The following is an 18,569-nucleotide window of genomic DNA, read 5'->3' on the forward strand; positions in this document are numbered from 1 at the left end:
CATTTATCTTCAGGAGAAAAGTAGATTTTGGGGAAAAGCTTACTTACAGTACAATTAAAATAGTTATTTAAAGTAGCAAAAAAGGCAAAGCTACCTTTTTACCCTTTCTTTAAAGTGTTCTCCTTATTAAATGAATTAAAAACTTCGGGTTTTTGAACTTCAGTGTCTTAGTGATCTATCCTTGTTTTTTCTTAAACATCTCTTTATATGTATATTTGCAGATAATTGCCCAACTTCTAGTCTATAGATCATAGTCACTTAACTTATGGAGCTTTTGGAAATACCAGTATCTGGGCCGCTCCCTAGACCTATTAAACTCAAGTGGATTAATCTAACCACCTATCTCACAGAAATTAAGTGTTCATATATGAATCTTGTCAAGCACCAACCAAAGTTAGCTGTGCTAGCTTAGTAACCATAGTTACATTACTAAGAAATACCAGATTGTTAGGGACAGATATCAATAAAGAATTTAAGACAGAATTCATGAAGAAACAAATACATAGATTTTGTGGAAACAGAACTTTAAAAAGTTTATCCATCCTGTACTTGGCTAATTCATTTTATGTTTATTAGGGTTTTTTTTTTCGTACAGAGAAAGAGAAACTCTCAAAAGGAGTATTTTTTTAAAAAAGATACATTTCAAACAATGTACAGTTAAAAAGTATACAGCCTTTTTTCTCTGTTCCATCCTCTCTCCACAAATAACCATTGTTCAGTTTCTTGTGATTACTTCCAGAAGGGGGAAAAAGTCGAAGCCTAGACCAGCATAATGTCTGTTGATATATCTGTTAAGTGTATCCAGAAGGGATCTTAGTATATATACTGCTTTGTTCTTTGCTGTTTTCATCTTACAGTATTTTTGGAAATCTTTCCATATTTGTCCTTATAGATTTACCTCATGTTTTTTTTAAGAGCTGCATAGTACTCTTACTTATTTAAGCAGTCCCTACTGATGGTTGCATCCACTGTTTCCAGGGTCTTGGCTGTTGTATTACTTGAAATGGAATAAAATTCTGGTAGTCATAATTTAGTTATCTTACCTAATACTAGAGCACACTTGGTTTTGATTCTCTTTACAAAATCATAAAATGTTAGTTCACAAAGTTAGTAAGTGCTGCTTGCTTTCAACATCTTTTTCAGGTTGGTACCCGAAGGTATATGGCTCCAGAGGTATTAGAGGGTGCTATAAACTTCCAAAGGGATGCATTTTTGAGGATAGATATGTACGCCATGGGATTAGTCCTGTGGGAACTGGCTTCTCGCTGTACTGCTGCAGATGGTAAGGGAACATATATTTTTTTAAAAGACATATACATATATATGTATACCTGTACCTACTACACGTGTATGAAAAGGGTTGATTACTCTCAAAGGTAATATTTTAAAGTACAGTTTTTTAAAAATAGACTCCAAGAGGTGGTAGCATAAAGAAAACTCAGGAGGCAGGGGATGGGGAGGGCAGGAGAGGAAAGGTACTGATACGTATTGATCCATTACCATTGCCAGATGTTTTGCTGGGCACTTTACATACCTTCAGCTTATTTCCTAAAACAACTTTGGAGGTAATTATCACCTCAGTTGTGAGGAATTTGATGCTCAAATTTTAAATAGAAATTAAATAGCTTGTCTGTTTTAGTTGCAGAGTGATAAGTGATGAAATCAAGATTTGAAACTCTGATCCAGATTCAGGGAGAGGGCTGCTACTTTGGTAAGATCACGAGGGTCCTGAGACACCTAAGAGTTAAAGTCAACTCTTGGGTGAGAGGAGGTGCACAGAGTCGGGGGATTTTGCCTCCCAGGATACTCAGGCTGGCTGTTCAGCCCTCCTGTGATGGATTGAATTACCATTCTATCCTCCATGACCCAGAACTGAGTGTGTGTTACAGCACAAGTTAGATTCTGCCTCCTTAAAGCTTTGTTAAGTCGGATCTGATGTAGACATTATTGTGAACATAAGTTACATTCCCTAGCACATCACCTTGGTTCTAAGGGATTCCTAGTCCTTGTTCTTGTTCTTGAAGTCCTTTTCAAGTCCTAAAAATATTTACATTGATTGACTCATTATAAACCTGCATATTATGTTCCTAGTGTGACAGAATTATAGCGTTGTAGGTATTCTGTCTTTAGTGCTCCTCAGAAGGTCTCTACCCTCTCCAATTATACTACTTTTTTGGATATGAGAATATAAGGCAAATTTCCTATTAAACTCCCAAACCAAGTAAATTAGTTTGATCTTTTAAAACTTTAATTTATAAAAGTTATAACCATCTTAACCTATGTTTATAAGAATATTTTCTGAGTACTGTAATAGTTTCTCAGTGTAGGACAGACTACCTCTGGTATATGAAACTTGATTTGGGATACTCTGCTTTTAAAGGGAATTTAGTGGAAAGTGCTCAGGAATGGACAGCCATTCATTCTTCCAAAATTGGCGTGGGAATGGATCCAGAACCTAAGAAAGGTTGAAGCAATTTGGATATAATTTTAGCTTAGAAGTCTATAGGAAGAAGAGTAAGCTGTTCAGTGTGTTTTGGCTCAAAGTGGAAGAAAAAATGCATTTATTGCGTGCATTTATGGAGGCACAAGTAGGTTAGATGGCAGATGTTACAGGAAAATATATTTCTTCAGAATTTCATTAACATGAACTCTCCAAAGCAAGCCAATTGGATGTAGTGTTATAGGGGATACACAAGTAATATACAGTTTAGTTAAGGTGATAAAATGTATCCTGGACAGTTAACTCCAGAGTAAGGTAAGTATGAATTGTCTACATAGGCAAATGTTTTTGGATGAATGTTAATACCTGAGAAATGTTAAGGGAGTGTTATGGGAGCTTAGAGGTGTGAGGACTTGCTTTGTTGGTGGGGAGGAGAGGTTATCAGGGAAGTTTTTATGGAAAAAGAATAGGATAAGGATAGATGCTTACATTTCTTAAATGCCTTGCATGTGCTATGAAATACTCAATTTCAGAGTCAGGCATTTCTGATTCAAGTCAGAAATTGAAGCAGAGGGGACAGTATGAACACTGCTAACGTAAGTGCTTTTCAATTTTTTAGATGGCTAATTGTTGATGGTTCAGTTCAGTGATTCTCAAACTTTAACGTGCAAACCAAACTCCTGGGAATCTTGTTAAAATTCAGATTTTGACTCGGTAGGTCTGAGGTGGGGCCTGATATTTACGTTTCTTACAAAAGCTACCCCATCAGTGCCAGTGCTGGACCTGTGGACCACACTTTGAGTAGCAAGGGTTAAATAGACACCTTAGAATGTCAGTACTCTTAAGTGATTGGAAATGCTTCAGCAGAGACTGACTATCCAGCCATCAAGGATTCTTATATTTAGACAGGGTTGAGTTAGATGGCCTCCTTCTTGATCAGCTGTTTATAACTTATATTCTACGCAGGAGTATTTGGTGTGTTTTGAGAACTTATACAAGGTTTATGTCTATATACAGACACATCTGGTCACTGAAATTGCTCATTAGCGACCAATTTCTGTCAACGGGAGACAGTTTAGTGATTGAAAGCACAGACTTTAGAGTCACTGAGGTGGATTCAAATTCCAACTCTATCACTTAACAGCTGTATGCCCTTGTGCAGATGATGGAACTTTTTCTTGAGCTTTTTATCTGTAAAATAGGGTAATGCCACCTTCACTCTGTGAAGATAAAATGGAAGTAAATAATATAAAGTTCCTGGTTAGCATAAGTGCTCATCAGTTATTAGTTATTACAAACTCCTAACTGAATTTCCATATTTGCGTAGGCCTAAGAAAAAGAACATGTAGAATAAATCTTGCTTGTCTGTGAAGGCACATTCTGATTCGTTGGGGACCCTTTTTGTAGAGTACATTTGTGATTTTTAAAAAAACAATATCTGGCAGCTCCTGTGAGGGCAGAGAAGAGGTGTGATTCTGGGGTACGTAATTCCTCATGTGGAATGTGTAGGGGGTTTGGGCATGTCAGAATAAAAATGGTTATAGCAGACCGAACCCAAAATCTTCAGAGATGAAAGCACTACTATTTACAGTCTGATCTGAATTGCAAGAGTGGGTACCTTAAAGAGCTATTATGTCCTTAATATGCAGAGATCCATGGTTCCCTATGTGCTATATACAAACAGAGATAGGCATTCCTTATACAACAGGTAATAAAGCTCCTTTCACAGTCCTTAGCAGAGTTACATGCCAAATTACAGACTTTCTGATTTCCTCTAAAGTTTGCGTCACACTGCGGAATAAGTACAGTTGAGGGTTTGTTTCTCTCCCGTCACTATAGCATATGACAGTTGGGAAGAGGTGATTCAGAGTGTGTTTTAGAAAGCTTGTTCCAGTTTGGAAGTTAGGAAGATTTGAATTACAATGATTTTTCCCCTTTTTTTACATTTCAGGACCTGTAGATGAATACATGTTGCCATTTGAGGAGGAAATTGGCCAGCATCCCTCTCTTGAAGACATGCAGGAAGTTGTTGTGCATAAAAAAAAGAGGCCTGTTCTAAGAGATTATTGGCAGAAACATGCTGTAAGTTATATAGTTAGCTTTGCACTTGAATTTCCAATAAAAAATGTTTTTCAGAGGAATGATTGATATCTCTGCACATTTCTCTTTTTTTCTGAGGTGGTGGTCTTCATACAGGATATTCTGAACTAGAGTTCTAGAAACAACAGAATTAAGGCTATGTTCACTGGTGAGGAAGATGGTGAGGTCAGAGCCTTGGGGCACTCAGCTCTGTGGTCTTTCTTGTGCAGATGAGTGTGCCCCCCGTTTGGAGATCTTCCCGGGGGAGGAGTACTTGGCTCTGAGCCTGCGGATAGTCGGGTAGACTTGCTGATCACCACCTTCCCAGGTCATTTAAGAAAGTGAAGCGCCCAGTTTTCTCCTCTCCATGACAGTTTTTGCATTTTGATTTGGGACTGGATGATTTTCAAGTTCTTAAGAACTTAAGAGACTAGGTAGGTGAAGGGTGGAACAAAACTGCCCTGGTTATTTTGGTCTAGATATAACTAGAAACATGGATAAAGCCAGGTAGAAAATCCTTAAGGTTGGCTTTTGAACCTTTTTTCCTACTTTAACTGCAAGGTAGAAATGCTGATATTAAGAAAACAATAAAAATTGGTAAACTTCTTAAAGCCTCGGTTTTGAATACAATTCAGAGGTTAGCATTTAAATTACCTGGTTTATGAACAATGGTCAGGGATTTCTGGAATTAAAGAAACGGTGCTCTGTGAAGACCTAGATGGGTAGGATTGGGTCAGGGGGAGGGAGGTCCAAGAGGGAGGGGATATATGTATACATATTGGCTGATTCACTTCACTGTGCAGCAGAAACTAACATGACATTGTAAAGCAATTATACTCGAAAAAAAAAATCACCTGCTGTGATAGTCCCAATGCTCAGAAAAAAACATTGATTTCTCTCAGTGCTTTTCTCCATGTGTCTGCATATAATAGATACTCAAAAGTGAATGCTGACAAAGATCAAACTTGGCTAATCTTGAAACTTTCTTCGACCCACAAAAATAGCAATTTTTTTGTGAGAGTTTTAGTCTGTTTCCTAACAGAAAACAAAAACTGATGTGGTGTTTGAATGTGTTTTTCCTTTTTAGGGAATGGCAATGCTCTGTGAAACGATAGAAGAATGTTGGGATCACGATGCAGAAGCCAGGTTATCAGCTGGATGTGTAGGTGAAAGAATTACTCAGATGCAAAGACTAACAAATATCATTACCACAGAGGACATTGTAACAGTGGTCACGATGGTGACAAATGTTGACTTTCCTCCCAAAGAATCTAGTCTATGATGGTTGCACCATGTGTACACACTGAGAAACAGGACTCTGAACTGGAGCTGCTAACGAAACTGCTTACAGTTTATTTTCCGTGTGAAATGAGTAAGATGTCTCCTGGACATCTCAGAAAGAAGACCCTCGTTTCAAAAGGTGGCTCTGGGAGACTTAATGGCATTGCCTGTAGCAGAGACATGAAGGACATGAGACTAAGAGAAAAGTTGCAAACTCTAAAAAGAAACTTTTGAAGAAGTGTACATGAAGAATGTGGCCCTCTCCAAATCAAGGGTCTTTTTGGACCTGGCTAATCAAGTGTTTGAAAACTGACATCAGATTTCTTAATGTCTGTCCGAAGACACTAATTCCTTAAATGAACTACTGCTATTTTTTTTTAAATCAAAAACTTTTCATTTCAGATTTTAAAAAGGGTAACTTGTTTTTATTGCATTTGCTGTTGTGTTTCTATAAATGACTATTGTAATGCCAATATGACACAGCTTGTGAATGTTTAGTGTGCTGCTGTTCTGTGTACATAAACAAAGTCATCTAAGTGGGGTACAGTAAAGAGGCTTCCAAGCATTACTTTAACCTCCCTCAACAAGGTATACCTCAGTTCCACGGTTGCTAAATTATAAAATTGAAAACACTAACAAAATTTGAATAATAAATTGACCCGTTTTGTAACAAGGTATTACAAATTCACTGTGTTATTTAAGAAAAAAGGTAAGCTATGCTTAGTGCCAACAGTAAGTGGCCATTCGTAAAGCAGTGTTTTAGCTTTTCTTGTGCTAGCTTGTGATTTAAGGAAAAAAAAGTGCTGTTTTTTGAAATGAAAAAATGGTGTCTTTCCCCTTTCTCCCATATTTTAAAGCTTCATCTTATATCCAGTTCCCAAAATGTTGCATACTTACCTACGTATTTTTCTAGGTGTGCTGTGCTTGGGGACTATTTGAAAATTTAAAGCATGATTTAAATTTTTTAAAGTGAGCTGTAACACTGGAAAGCTCTTCATTTTTATTCTTTTACAATAGATTTTTTTTTCCTATTTATATATGTAAAATTGTAGTGTATTTCTTTTCACCAAACAGTGTGTGGGACATTCTTTATCACTGTTTTAGGATCACCTCAGGAAGTGTCATTACCCAGAATTCCTCACTCTCTGCTTCGAGACTTGTAACTTTATCACTATATTTCTGCTTGGTGCCATCTTGTCAGAGTAATATTTGATGTCTGTGATATGTCAAGAATTATCCTAGGATAGAGATTTAAATTTTTAAGCACAGATTTCAGATGTTACTGCTTTAAAACAAATCAGGGATAACAAGTTAAACTTATAACTTAAAATATGCAATGACATTTAGAGGTAACCAATGTTGATATAGGTAACATAGCTTAGCCTCCTCCCACGAATTGCTTTTACAACTAACCCTGATATTAGTTTAGGATAGTTCATGCCTTATCTTTGATAAGAAAATGGAATTGACGGTAGGTAGGTGCCAAAGTGCTTTTCAAAACAATATTACATTAGAATATAATTGGATTCTTTCTCAAATTTATAGGCCAAAGTAAAACATTAATTTCCTGAATTTCTGGATTACTGATGACCAACAAATAGCCAGTATTATGCTATGTACTTTTGTCAGGTCATTTTAAAATCCATACATTAATTTTATAAAAGAATTTTTTACGTGTCACTATCAGGAGCTCACTGTGAATGTGTTATCTTCAAATGGCTATTTAACCACACAGTACACTACATTTTACATAAAACATGCACTTAATCTCTGGGAATAATAAATTATATTATTTATAAATAATACATAGGTCAACAAGACTCCTTTAAGCAGGGAGGGAAAGAAGAATAACAGCATTGTTGTCTGTGTGCCACACACCATACAGAACTTTGTGCTCTTGGTCACATAATGTACCCAAGGCTTTGTTGTATTTCTAAGAATTCCCATTTCAATGTTGAGTTCACCTTTATTTCAAAAAGTACTTGGCTTCTCAATTTCTTGGTCTGGTTTTGCTTCCACTTGGAAACTAATTAAGAAGGGAAAATGAGAATGTTCATACATGAAAATTGTTAATCTCCTGAAGACTAATTTCTACCTGTTGTGAACAATCCTGTTTTTAAAAGTTAAAAAAAAAAAATCAAATCAAAAGAAAACAAAAGGGAATATTATGATGAATGTTTGGCTTATGTGAATCTTAGAGATAAACTTTATAAGACCACTTATTCACAAAATAAAGTTTTCTCTTCATGTTAGAAAAAATTTTTAGAAATCCTGGGTATTGTACTTAAAACTCTAGCTAACCAATTTTAAAACCTGTATCCTTTTGAGAATTACATTGACAGAAAAATACTTTTTATAAGCAGTAAAATAAGAATGTTCCAGTGACTACCTGTCCTGATACCTAGTCTTGTTAAAACTTTCTTTTGCAGGGCATTTTCATGTTTGGTTTACAGTCAGTGTAAGTGGGCAAGTTAATAAAAACTTTGAGCTTAGGGATACTGAAAAAAAGAAAGATCAAAAAGAGAAAAATGATTTGTTTTGGGGTACACTAAGACCCCTGTAATTTTTTCCTCATGTGTATGGTGCTCCTTATGATTCGTCTTGTATTTTGCCTTTATGACACCCATCAGAACTGCTGCTCTAACTTATACTCTCTACCTTGCCCAGATCTCCGTGTAAGGAATGCTTTATGATCAACTGCCATAGGACTGATGGATTAACCAGTGTTTGGCTTTATTCGAAGTTTATGCCCTGCACAGCTCTTGTATGTATTTTAGATGCTAGGAAGTTTTTAGCATGTGATGTGTGATTCTTGTTTGAATGTTTATTACAGGTACCTTGTGAATTCCAGAACAGAGACTGTGCCTCACAATTGTTGGTCCCATGAACTTGCACTATCCTTCATGGTGATGTTTCGAAAATACAATCAGGAAAAAAAAAAAGTTTATAACTTAAAAATGAGTCATATATCATGAAACTAAAAAGAATCTGTTCTTCCCCCTTTCCTCACTCCTAGGTAACAGCTACATTTAAGTAAAATGCAGGTGGTAGGGGAAAAATCCTGGCCAGATGATAGTTTAGTGGAATAAACTGATTACTGTTTTAAAAAAATGCTTCACCACGGATATTTTCCAGTTTCTCTTTTTTACCTTTTTAAAATACTACTTTTTAGGAACATTTGGTATAATGTGCATAAAATTATTTACTGATTTATGGGCAAAATGATACAAGTAGCATCTTGATTGAACATCATTTACCTCAGATATTCAACCAGCAGTACATTTTTTAATGCAGTCTCAACCCATATCCTATTTGTTACCTCTCAAAATATTGGTAAACAGTTATTTTAGCTTTACTCTGTATTTCTTGTCAGTGTTTTGGGCACAGGTTGTTGTACTACTGTCAAATTGTACTTGCTATTTTTTCTGCAAGTATTTAACAAAAAGTTAAAAAAGAAAAAAAAAAGTCCCATAAAACCCCACCTTGGGTAAGTGATTGTTAAATATTGTACAAATAAAATGTATGCTATCCCCATTCCATTCCCAAGTTAAATAAAAAAATAAATATGGTATGATTTGCATATGAAGTTTTTCTTTAGTTATATGTTCTTAAAGAGGGGAACAGTAGCTTTATAATTTACAGTGAAGCTTACACCTTGAGATTTGCAAGAATGGGGATAGGTGAAAGGGAGGTTTGTCAGTTGTGGCATTTCCCTCCTTTGTTGTGTAAACAGATTGTATTCCCACTAAACTACATATGTTGGTCCTGCCAATTTTAAGAGAGGCTAAATGGTCTTAGTTACCTTGTCTTTTCATACGGAGATTTAAAAAAAGTGGCTTAGGTAATAGACATCAAAGACATAAACTACTCTTCCCAACTGTAACTAGTTTACCAGTTGAACAGAAGAATTCTGGTATTTTCACTTAGGGTAATCGGTGAGAGAGATCACCAAGGAAGCTAGCATTCATTTACATTTTTAGTGTTGCAAATTCTTTTGTTTATCCTGTGACTTTCGAAGAAAGGGGGGGTGGAAGAGCCCTACCTTGTCACACTGAGCGTCACAGTTCACACCCATGGATTCTCAATTTTTGGGGTGTAAAGGTGAAGGAAAGGGCAACACTTAGGTTATGGTGGTTTGAAAGAACCTGCGTTGTCTTCTAAAACCAAATGAAAATGCAAACCATGGTGGAATCTGCAAGGAATCTCTACAGAAAGACCGAAACTGTTTCCACAGCGTTGTTCTGCAAAACAGATTCTTCAGACAGTTAATAGTATATAATCAACACATATAGCATTATGATGTGGTAAGTTTGGACCAACAGCTCTTATCTCCTCAGAGCCATTCACATGCATGTCCACAAAATTGGAAAGACTTTTTTTCTTAATAAGATCCTGTTTTTGGTAGGGCACCTGGAGGGAATCACATGAGTGAAAACTGCACTGATGGCGCTAACATTCCTCCTCACCTGGTTTTCAGTCTTTTGATTGTGCTGTTAACAGGCTACATTCCTCCTCTAGTAAATGAAAATATCTTTAAGCCATATTTGTTTACATTATTCTCGAAAGCTTTTTACTAGGGCTTTTTCAGATTTGGTTTTTATTTTATTCATGATGGTTTAAGCAATTTAAGAGATGAAGTTAGTTTAAAAAATTTTAAGTATATTTAGCTTCTCTGTATTAGGGAATGTGGAAAGGGGTACATCAACATTCCTCTGAAAAAAATGCCCTTGAAATGTAGGCACGTGCTTCATTTGTATGACTTCTGCTAACCTACTTTTTCTAGTGTGTTTCATAGCTCTTTCACTGATATTGATGGATTTTCTGTAAGGCAGGTGAGGGCTCTCAAACTTCTAGTGGCATCTTAAGCTGATAAAAATTTGCAATCTTCAAGCCAGTTCTTTGGGTGCTTTTATGGTCAGTACCTTTAAGCAGAGGGTACTTCTCTAAACAGTTGAGAAGAATTTTTAAAGGGACAATCTTAGCTCAAGTGCAAAATCCTTGCTTCTGGTAATAGTGATGCCACCATGGGAAGTATTTTTTCAAAATATCTCCTAAAAATCTGTAGACTATTGCATAGAACCAGGGTGCAAGCCTTAGCTTTCATAATACACTGCTGAAAAGTAAATGACAGTGATCTGAAAACTTAGAATGCCGGTATACAAAGAACAGGTTGCAACTACTAAAGAGCTATTTTTATGCACAGAAATCTCATATTCCATTCTAAACGCAATACTTCTTAAAAACCACGTAAATAGTTTTTTAGAGTATACTTTTAAAAATACATGGTAAGGAACGCATTACTGAGTTTTGGTGTCAACGAAATGAGTTGAATTCCAGGGTCTGTCAATCCTCTGGACAGGGTCACTACTGTGTTAGTTTTCTCACCTGTAAACAACAGTAACTAAATATCATAAGGTCTTTGACAGTTAAAAGGATTACAAACTGCACAAGGATAGGGAGTCTGTCTTTAGTAAACCTTCCATGAAAATAATAGACAATCAAATATTTTTAAATAAATGAAGTCACTAACACGTAACAAATGCTTACTAAATTTCATTTTAAACATATACCAGCATTAGTTCATGGATTCCTGATGCTTTGCCATTCCCACGTTCCTCCCTCCTAGGGCTCCACATTTTGATACAAGCAGGTTTAGTTAGCACCGTCATACACTTTCCATTATCTGTGGGGGTGGGTTCACAGGATCCCCTAAACTGCCTGTGTCAGAAAGACAAATGCTAGTCCCTAGAACAGGCCCCAGAATCTGCATTTTAAAACATGCTACAAAAGATTCTTCTGTAGATGGTATGAGTACCATATTATAAGAAGCCTGGAAGAAAATGGTCAAACCTTTTGCTTTTTTCTTCCGTGTAAACCATCTTCTAGCCAAACTGATCAGTCTCCTGAACTAGAAGACGTGGGTCTGGGACAGAATCCCAAATTTCCATGAATACAGAAAAACTGCAGCACCTCCCAAAGGACCAAAAGATTACTCATTACACCTCAACTCTTACCATTGTTTCTTTACTGCTTTGTTTAAGGTTTGTAAAAACATCTGGCTGCTGGGTTGAAATGAACTCTTCAAATGTACCACATAAATACTGCACAAGTGTTAAATAAGCATATGATTCAATCCCTAAAATAGTCAGATTTATTTTTTGAACAACTACCTACAACATAATCTAAATTACTGGAATTATAAATCATGTAACTGCTCATGTGCCGTGATTCAAAGGCAAGGCACAGCCATGATGCTACATGTGTAACAGTCTCCCATAAATACAAAAATACATTTTTATAAATATAAGAAAATGTAATAACATATCTTGTTGAAGGACAACATTCTTTAGAGAAGTATGCCTGAAACTCCACAACTGAAGCCATGGTTATATTCATAACCAGCTTAGGGAGGATGTTGCCCACTGCCTAACATCTGTAGGACAGTTAGGGTATTTTTGCAAAGCATTCATAATTTGCGTATTATCCAAAAGTAGTTTCATCAGCTGGTACTCCCTCTGTGCATTTACTGATGTTCTTTCCATGGGCCTTATTAATTCTAATTGTTGTAAATGTTCAAAGGCCTGAAAGATGAAAGAAATAGTTTAGGTTGAATAGGGGAAGTAAAGTAAACAACATTAACTCAGAGAACAGTCAGGATCTTGGTCAGTTGTGGAATAGAGTACCAGGAAACAAAACTTAATAGATATCAGTAAAGTTCAAAAACAACTCTCATTAACCTCATAAAAACTTCACACATCACACGAGGCAGTGTCTATATACAGTTATCCGTCCCTGCATCACTGAATATAAACAGGGCAAACTTAATTCAGTTTGTACAACGTGGTTTTTGTTCCTAACCTCATTCTATGTCATATCTCCTCCTAGTACTTAAGTTAACAGTTTCTAGTTCTCTATAAAAACCTAAGATCTGATAAGACCAGTACTTTTTGACTAATTGCCTAGGTTACTCAAATTCGCCTTTACATTTTGTTTCTACCTTTGTAAGACTTTGCTGTGTAAAAGTTTAATACAGCTGTAAAAAGAGAGGGAGGCAGGAAAGACCTGTAGGAGTACACCTGTTCAGCTAACCCTATAAATAAATGATTCAGCAGAGTGGTACAGGTATGGAGGAAAAGACAGGCTCCTGTTTCCCTAAGAAGTCTGACAGACCACTACAACCCGTCAGAAAGTCCCTTTCTTTCATCTTCCCCACCTTAACAGGGCTCTTTACTGTCTGCTTCCTCTTACCTCCAACATTCATGTATTATGTCTTTTCTAACCATGTTTGTTGTTTCAGGTATTTTATTAATGTATTAAAAAAAACCCATTAAATCATGACCTACTAACCATTAAATACTGAGACACTGAAATAGATTATGAGCTTTCTATTCTTAAGCCTCATTGTGAAAAATACTGTTGGAATATATTCTTTATGTACTATAAAAATTCTTCTGATGAAAAGAGAAACAGTTCAGACACCATTAATTTCTGAAAATGAGAAAATACTAGAGGCTGCAGGTACTGGCTGAATAAAACTGAGGAGATTTAAAGTATTTCTAGGTAGCAAAATACTTTCTTATTTAATTAAAAGGTAGAAATGAGCAGCTTCAAATTACTCATAAAAATTTAAGTGCTCAGCTAAACCTTTCCACTCATACAACTCCCACAAGCTATGACTATCAGACAAATATGGACATTAGGAAGGGAGGAAAAAACCAACCTCCAGTATACTAAATACTTTTCCTATTGTTTTGAAGAAATGGCAATGCCCTGATCTCACATTTTTTGGTTGCTGTAAGAAATAAAATTGACTACTAATCCCTTATAAAGGATGCTAAAGAAGCTATGGGTCCACTGCTTAAAAAAAAATCAAAAAAGGTGTTTCTTCCCATAAAGTCCTCTAGAGCTGTACTGTCCAATAGGTAACCACTAGCTACACGGGGCTCTTGAGCATTTGAAATGTGGGACTCTATTTTTAATTTTATTTAATTTTTATTAAGTTTAATTAAAAAACTAACACTTAGAAAATTTGTATGTTTGAAACAATTTCATAATGTAAATCTACTTCAGCTAAATAAGGAATCTAAAAAAAATAATTGAAGGAATCTAAAGAGCAATTATTTCCAATGAATAGTCAGTGAATTAAGATGTGCTTTAAATGTAAACACATAGAATTTCAAAGATTTAACACAAAAGAAAATAAACTTCATTAATAATTTTCTATATTGACTATAGATCAAAAGATTTTGGTACAGTAAATAAAATTTACTGTCCAAGTTAATTTCACCTTTTCTTTGTTTTACTTTTTTGTTGCTACTAGAAAATCTAAAATTACATTATGTGGCTCATATTTCTGGTGGACAATGGTATGCTAGAATAAAGTTCCTCAAGTTTTAAAACTCATGCCTCACCCCTAACAAAACTTTCTCTGTATACCCTCACCAACCAATGAGATTCTTTTTTGTTTTCTTAATGACCCATTCGGTCTCTTTTTACTGCTGAGATTATAAAGCCAAGCTTAGAGGTATAAAGGGATAGGGTTATGACTGTAACGAGTAGATCCTTTGCACGATGCCAGTTCTAGGAAGAGACAGTAGAGGGCAGTATACCCCCAAAACTGTAAAAAGAACTGGCTGCATTCTTCAGAATGATTCAAACATTTCATTTTTAGATTGATTTTTTTTGGTCTGTTTTGAATAAAATTCCTATGATAATACCTAATGTTTCAAAATTAATGAAAGTGCAACTATGATATATACAATCAAATCAGATGTAAAAATAAGCCTTTAAAAATTAAAACTCTTACCTTCATGACAACAGGTTTCTCAAAATTATAAACAGAATGGGCCTTCCTTTGAACAAACTTCTGAAACTCTGGACAGAAAGCAATGACAGCATTAGTAGCTTCAAATAAGCAGTGGGGGTAGTAGTGTTAGAAAATACCAATGTCTCATCTCACCATTATAAACCATTTGAAAATTAAAGGGTTCCTCTTCATAGATGTCATTTAAATGTTTCATTGCTATGATAAGACAGATTTCCAAGACTGACAGACCTATAATAAAAGGGGAACAAACTATGAGGTATAGTTTATTTACTGATACATAAGACTGAAATAACTTTCCTTCAAATAGAAGGATAAAGTGAAAGATTATGGTTTTGAGGGGTGGAGGGAGGTCAAGACACCCCTCTAGGTTCAAATGTGTTTCAGTCACTATTATCTGAATAATCTTAAGAAAGTTACTCAACCTCCCTGAGCTCAGTTTTCATATATGTAAAATAGGATCGTTCTAAACTTCCAGAGATGGTACAAGGATTCGAGACAATACTATCTAACACTTAACCACATAAACCAGAGCTGCAATTATGATGTAACTTTAAAATTACACAGGGCCCTCGATTATTCAGAATCTCTAATCCCCTGGAAATTATATCTAATTTTTTAATTTCCTGGAGAGGAGAAGGTTCATTAGATTCTCAAAAGGGATAGTGAACCCCAAATGGCTAAAAGCCAGTGCCCTTCATTAACACTTGGTGCAATGAGAACGCCTGCAATACAGTCTCAGCTGCATTTACAATGTAGCAAGTGAGGCAGTGCCTCGAGTTCCTTTCACTTTAAATGGGAGGAACAATACCTTTTAAAGGGCTGAGTTAAAGGACGTATGGATATAAAAGTATTCTGTATATAAAATACTATACCCGATGTTAATTATAATTTTGAAAATCATACCATTATATAAACTCAAACATTTAAAAAACTACTAATTAAGGTTTCTCACCATGTACAATATTTGCTTTAGAGTCCATGCTACACAGCTGGTTTGCCTCCATCAGATCTGCTGCAGTCATAAATGGGTGTGATGGTGTTACACGATTTAAAGCAAGCATCTAAGGAAATGCAGATCAGAAAAACAACTGCATATTTACTTAGGCACTTTAACAAAACTTCTTAATTCAGAGAGTTATGAAAGAGTAAATAGTAATGCCTGGGAAAGGTATTCTCATATTTAGCTCTATTAAAATACAGTATTTCAGTTCATATGTCATGTAACTGTATAAATGTAAAGCATTAAAAAATTCTTGCTGCTCTCTCTACCCCTTTCCATTTGCATATCTTGTTTGTTTACAACTCCTCAAAAGAAAAATACTTTAGAAGGAGTAGGGTGACGAGAAGAGACCAAAAATAAGTAAGACTACTATTTAAAGCCCCAGACTAAACCAAACCAAAAAGGCAGAAGTGTGACTTGTAAAAACTTTCTTACCACCCAATCGACCAATCCAGGTTATTAGTCTTAAGTGACAGAGGTGAGCTACTTTATATTCAATTGTATTAAAAATTAAAAAAACAAAAACAAAATTATACCAAGAAACAACTCTCCTTGAAAGCAAGGACAAGTTGCCTCCATGTAGCAAGTGCTCTGTCCAATGACTAACAAAAACTTCTGCATTTGAAGATTTATTTATTTGTAACTTTCCTAACATCTAAATTTTACTTAATTTTTTAAAAATTTATTTTTCATTGAAATATAATTGACTCAGCATTTAAATTTAGTCATGTAAGTAGGGTGAGCAGGTAAAAATGCATGACATCTCATTAAATTTGAATTCCAGGTAAACAATGAGTAATTTCTTAGTGTAAGTATATGCCATGTAATATTTGGGACACTAACACTAGAAACTCCTTTTTTAAAAAATATATATATTTTATTGAAGCATAGTTGATTTACAATGTTGTGTTAATTTCTACTGTATAGCAAAGTGATTCAGTTACACATATATATACACTCTTTTTCACTATGGTTTATCACAGGATATTGAATATAGTTCCCTGTGCTATACAGTGGGAACTTGTTGTTTATCCATTCTACTTATATTTTGCATCTGCTAATCCCATACTACCAATCCATCCCTCCACCACCCCACTCTCACCCTCGGCAGCCACAAGTCTATTCTCTATGTCTGTGAGTCTGTCTCTGCTTCGTAGATAAGTTCATTTGTGTCATATTTTAGATTCCACATATAATTGATAGTATATGGTATTTGTCTTTCTCTTTCTGACTTACTTCAGTTAGTATGATGATCTCTAGGTCCATCCATGTTCTTGCAAATGGCATTATTTCATTCATTTTTTAATGGCTGAGTAGTATTCCACTGTATATATGTGTACCACATCTTCATTATCCATTCATCTATCGATAGACATTTAGGTTGTTTCCATGTCTTGGCTATTGTGAATAGTGCTGCTATGAACATATGGTTGCATGTATCTTTTTGAATTATAGGTTTGTGCAAATATATGCCCAGGAGTGGGATTACTGGATCACATGGCAAATCTATTTTTAGTTTTTTGAAGAACCTCCATACTGTTTTCCATAGCAGCTGCACGAATTCACATTCCCACCAACATAGTTGCTGCACAAATTTACATTCCACACTCTCTCCAGCATTTGTTATTTGTAGACTTTTTAATGATGGCCATTCTGACCAGTGTGAGGCGGTACCTCATTGTAGTTTTGATTTGCATTTCTCTAATAATTAGCAATGTTGAACATCTTTTCATGTGCCCGTTACCATCTGTATGCCTTCTTTGGAGAAGTATCTATTTAGGTCTACTGCCTATTTTTCGATTGGGTTTTTTAATTGTTGTTATTATTAAGTTGTATGATCTGTTCGTATATTTTGGAAATTAAGCCCTTGTCTGTCACATCATTTGCAAATATTTTCTCCCAGTCCTTAGGTTGTCTTTTTGCTTTGTTTATGGTTTCCTTTGCTGTACAAAAGCCTGTAAGTTTGATTAGGTCCCATTTGTTTATTTTTCCTTTTATTTCTATTGCCTTGAACTCTCTCCCTTTTTTAACTAGGGCCCAGGGTCTTTAACTGAACAAAAAAGTTTGGTAATCCTTGTCCTTCATTCCCCATACTGGGAGGGATCCAGGTACCCAGTAGCTCCTTCCCTTTCTCTTACCTTTTCTTCTTGCTTTTATTATAAAATATTTTTGACATATAAAAAGGCAAGAGAATAATATAATGAATATCCATGACCACTTTCTCAGCTTACAAAATATAAACTTACAGAGTTGAAGCTCCTGTCTCTTGCCCTGGTTGGACTCTCTACTCTTCTCCATGCAAAAAAATCATGCAAGTCTTCATCCTTCTACTACATATCTTTGTATTCCTAGACAATACAGAGTAATTTTCAACTTTTATATAAATACCATATTGTACTTAATGCTACTCTTTCTTCACTAAACAACTGTCATGAGATTTCATCTATGTCCAGATGTCAATTGTGGTTTATTCTTTTTTTTGTTATATTCCTTTGTATATATGCACAATTTAATTATTCTTTCCCTTATTGATGGGTATCTGTCATTTTGGGGGAGGGACTATAAACAAGGCTGCAATAAACAATCTTGTACATGCCTTCTTGTGTATTTGAGTCTCTCTAGATACCTAATTTTCCATATTGCTCTCCAAAGTATCTATACATATTTACACTACTAGCAGCAATAAACGTAACAGTCACCATATCATCAGACATAAACTTTTGTTGTTGTTATTGTTGCAGTACGCGGGCCTCTCACTGTTGTGGCCTCTCCCATTGCGGAGCACAGGCTCCAGACGCGCAGGCTCAACGGCGATGGCTCATGGGCCCAGCCGCTCCGCGGTAGGTGGGATCCTCCCGGACCGGGGCACGAACCTGTGTCCCCTGCATCGGCAGGCGGACTCTCAACCACTGCGCCACCAGGGAAGCCCCAGACATAAACTT

The 18,569-nt window shown here is 35.7% G+C and overlaps 2 protein-coding genes across 3 annotated transcripts in view; one reads left to right on the forward strand and one right to left on the reverse strand.

The window, feature by feature from the left end:
- ACVR2A (activin A receptor type 2A) overlaps positions 1 to 5,805 on the forward strand; it is an 82,201-nt gene extending 76,396 nt beyond the window's left edge. For both annotated transcript variants that reach the window (XM_079924750.1, XM_079924751.1), the window contains exons 9-11: positions 1,144 to 1,282; positions 4,392 to 4,522; positions 5,607 to 5,805. In XM_079924750.1, coding sequence (XP_079780876.1) covers positions 1,144 to 1,282; positions 4,392 to 4,522; positions 5,607 to 5,801 — 465 coding nt within the window. In that variant the 3' untranslated portion in view covers positions 5,802 to 5,805. The remainder of the gene's footprint in view (positions 1 to 1,143; positions 1,283 to 4,391; positions 4,523 to 5,606) is intronic.
- Positions 5,806 to 12,182: 6,377 nt separating this feature from the next.
- ORC4 (origin recognition complex subunit 4) overlaps positions 12,183 to 18,569 on the reverse strand; it is a 94,557-nt gene continuing 88,170 nt past the window's right edge. The window contains 4 exon segments of the mRNA XM_079924752.1: positions 12,183 to 12,381; positions 14,607 to 14,709; positions 14,711 to 14,855; positions 15,580 to 15,688. Of these exon segments, the coding sequence (XP_079780878.1) occupies positions 12,193 to 12,381; positions 14,607 to 14,709; positions 14,711 to 14,855; positions 15,580 to 15,688 (546 nt within the window). The 3' untranslated portion in view covers positions 12,183 to 12,192.

The sequence above is a fragment of the Stenella coeruleoalba genome, assembly GCF_951394435.1.
Source record: "Stenella coeruleoalba genome assembly, chromosome: 6".
In the NCBI taxonomy this organism is placed as follows: domain Eukaryota; kingdom Metazoa; phylum Chordata; class Mammalia; order Artiodactyla; family Delphinidae; genus Stenella; species Stenella coeruleoalba.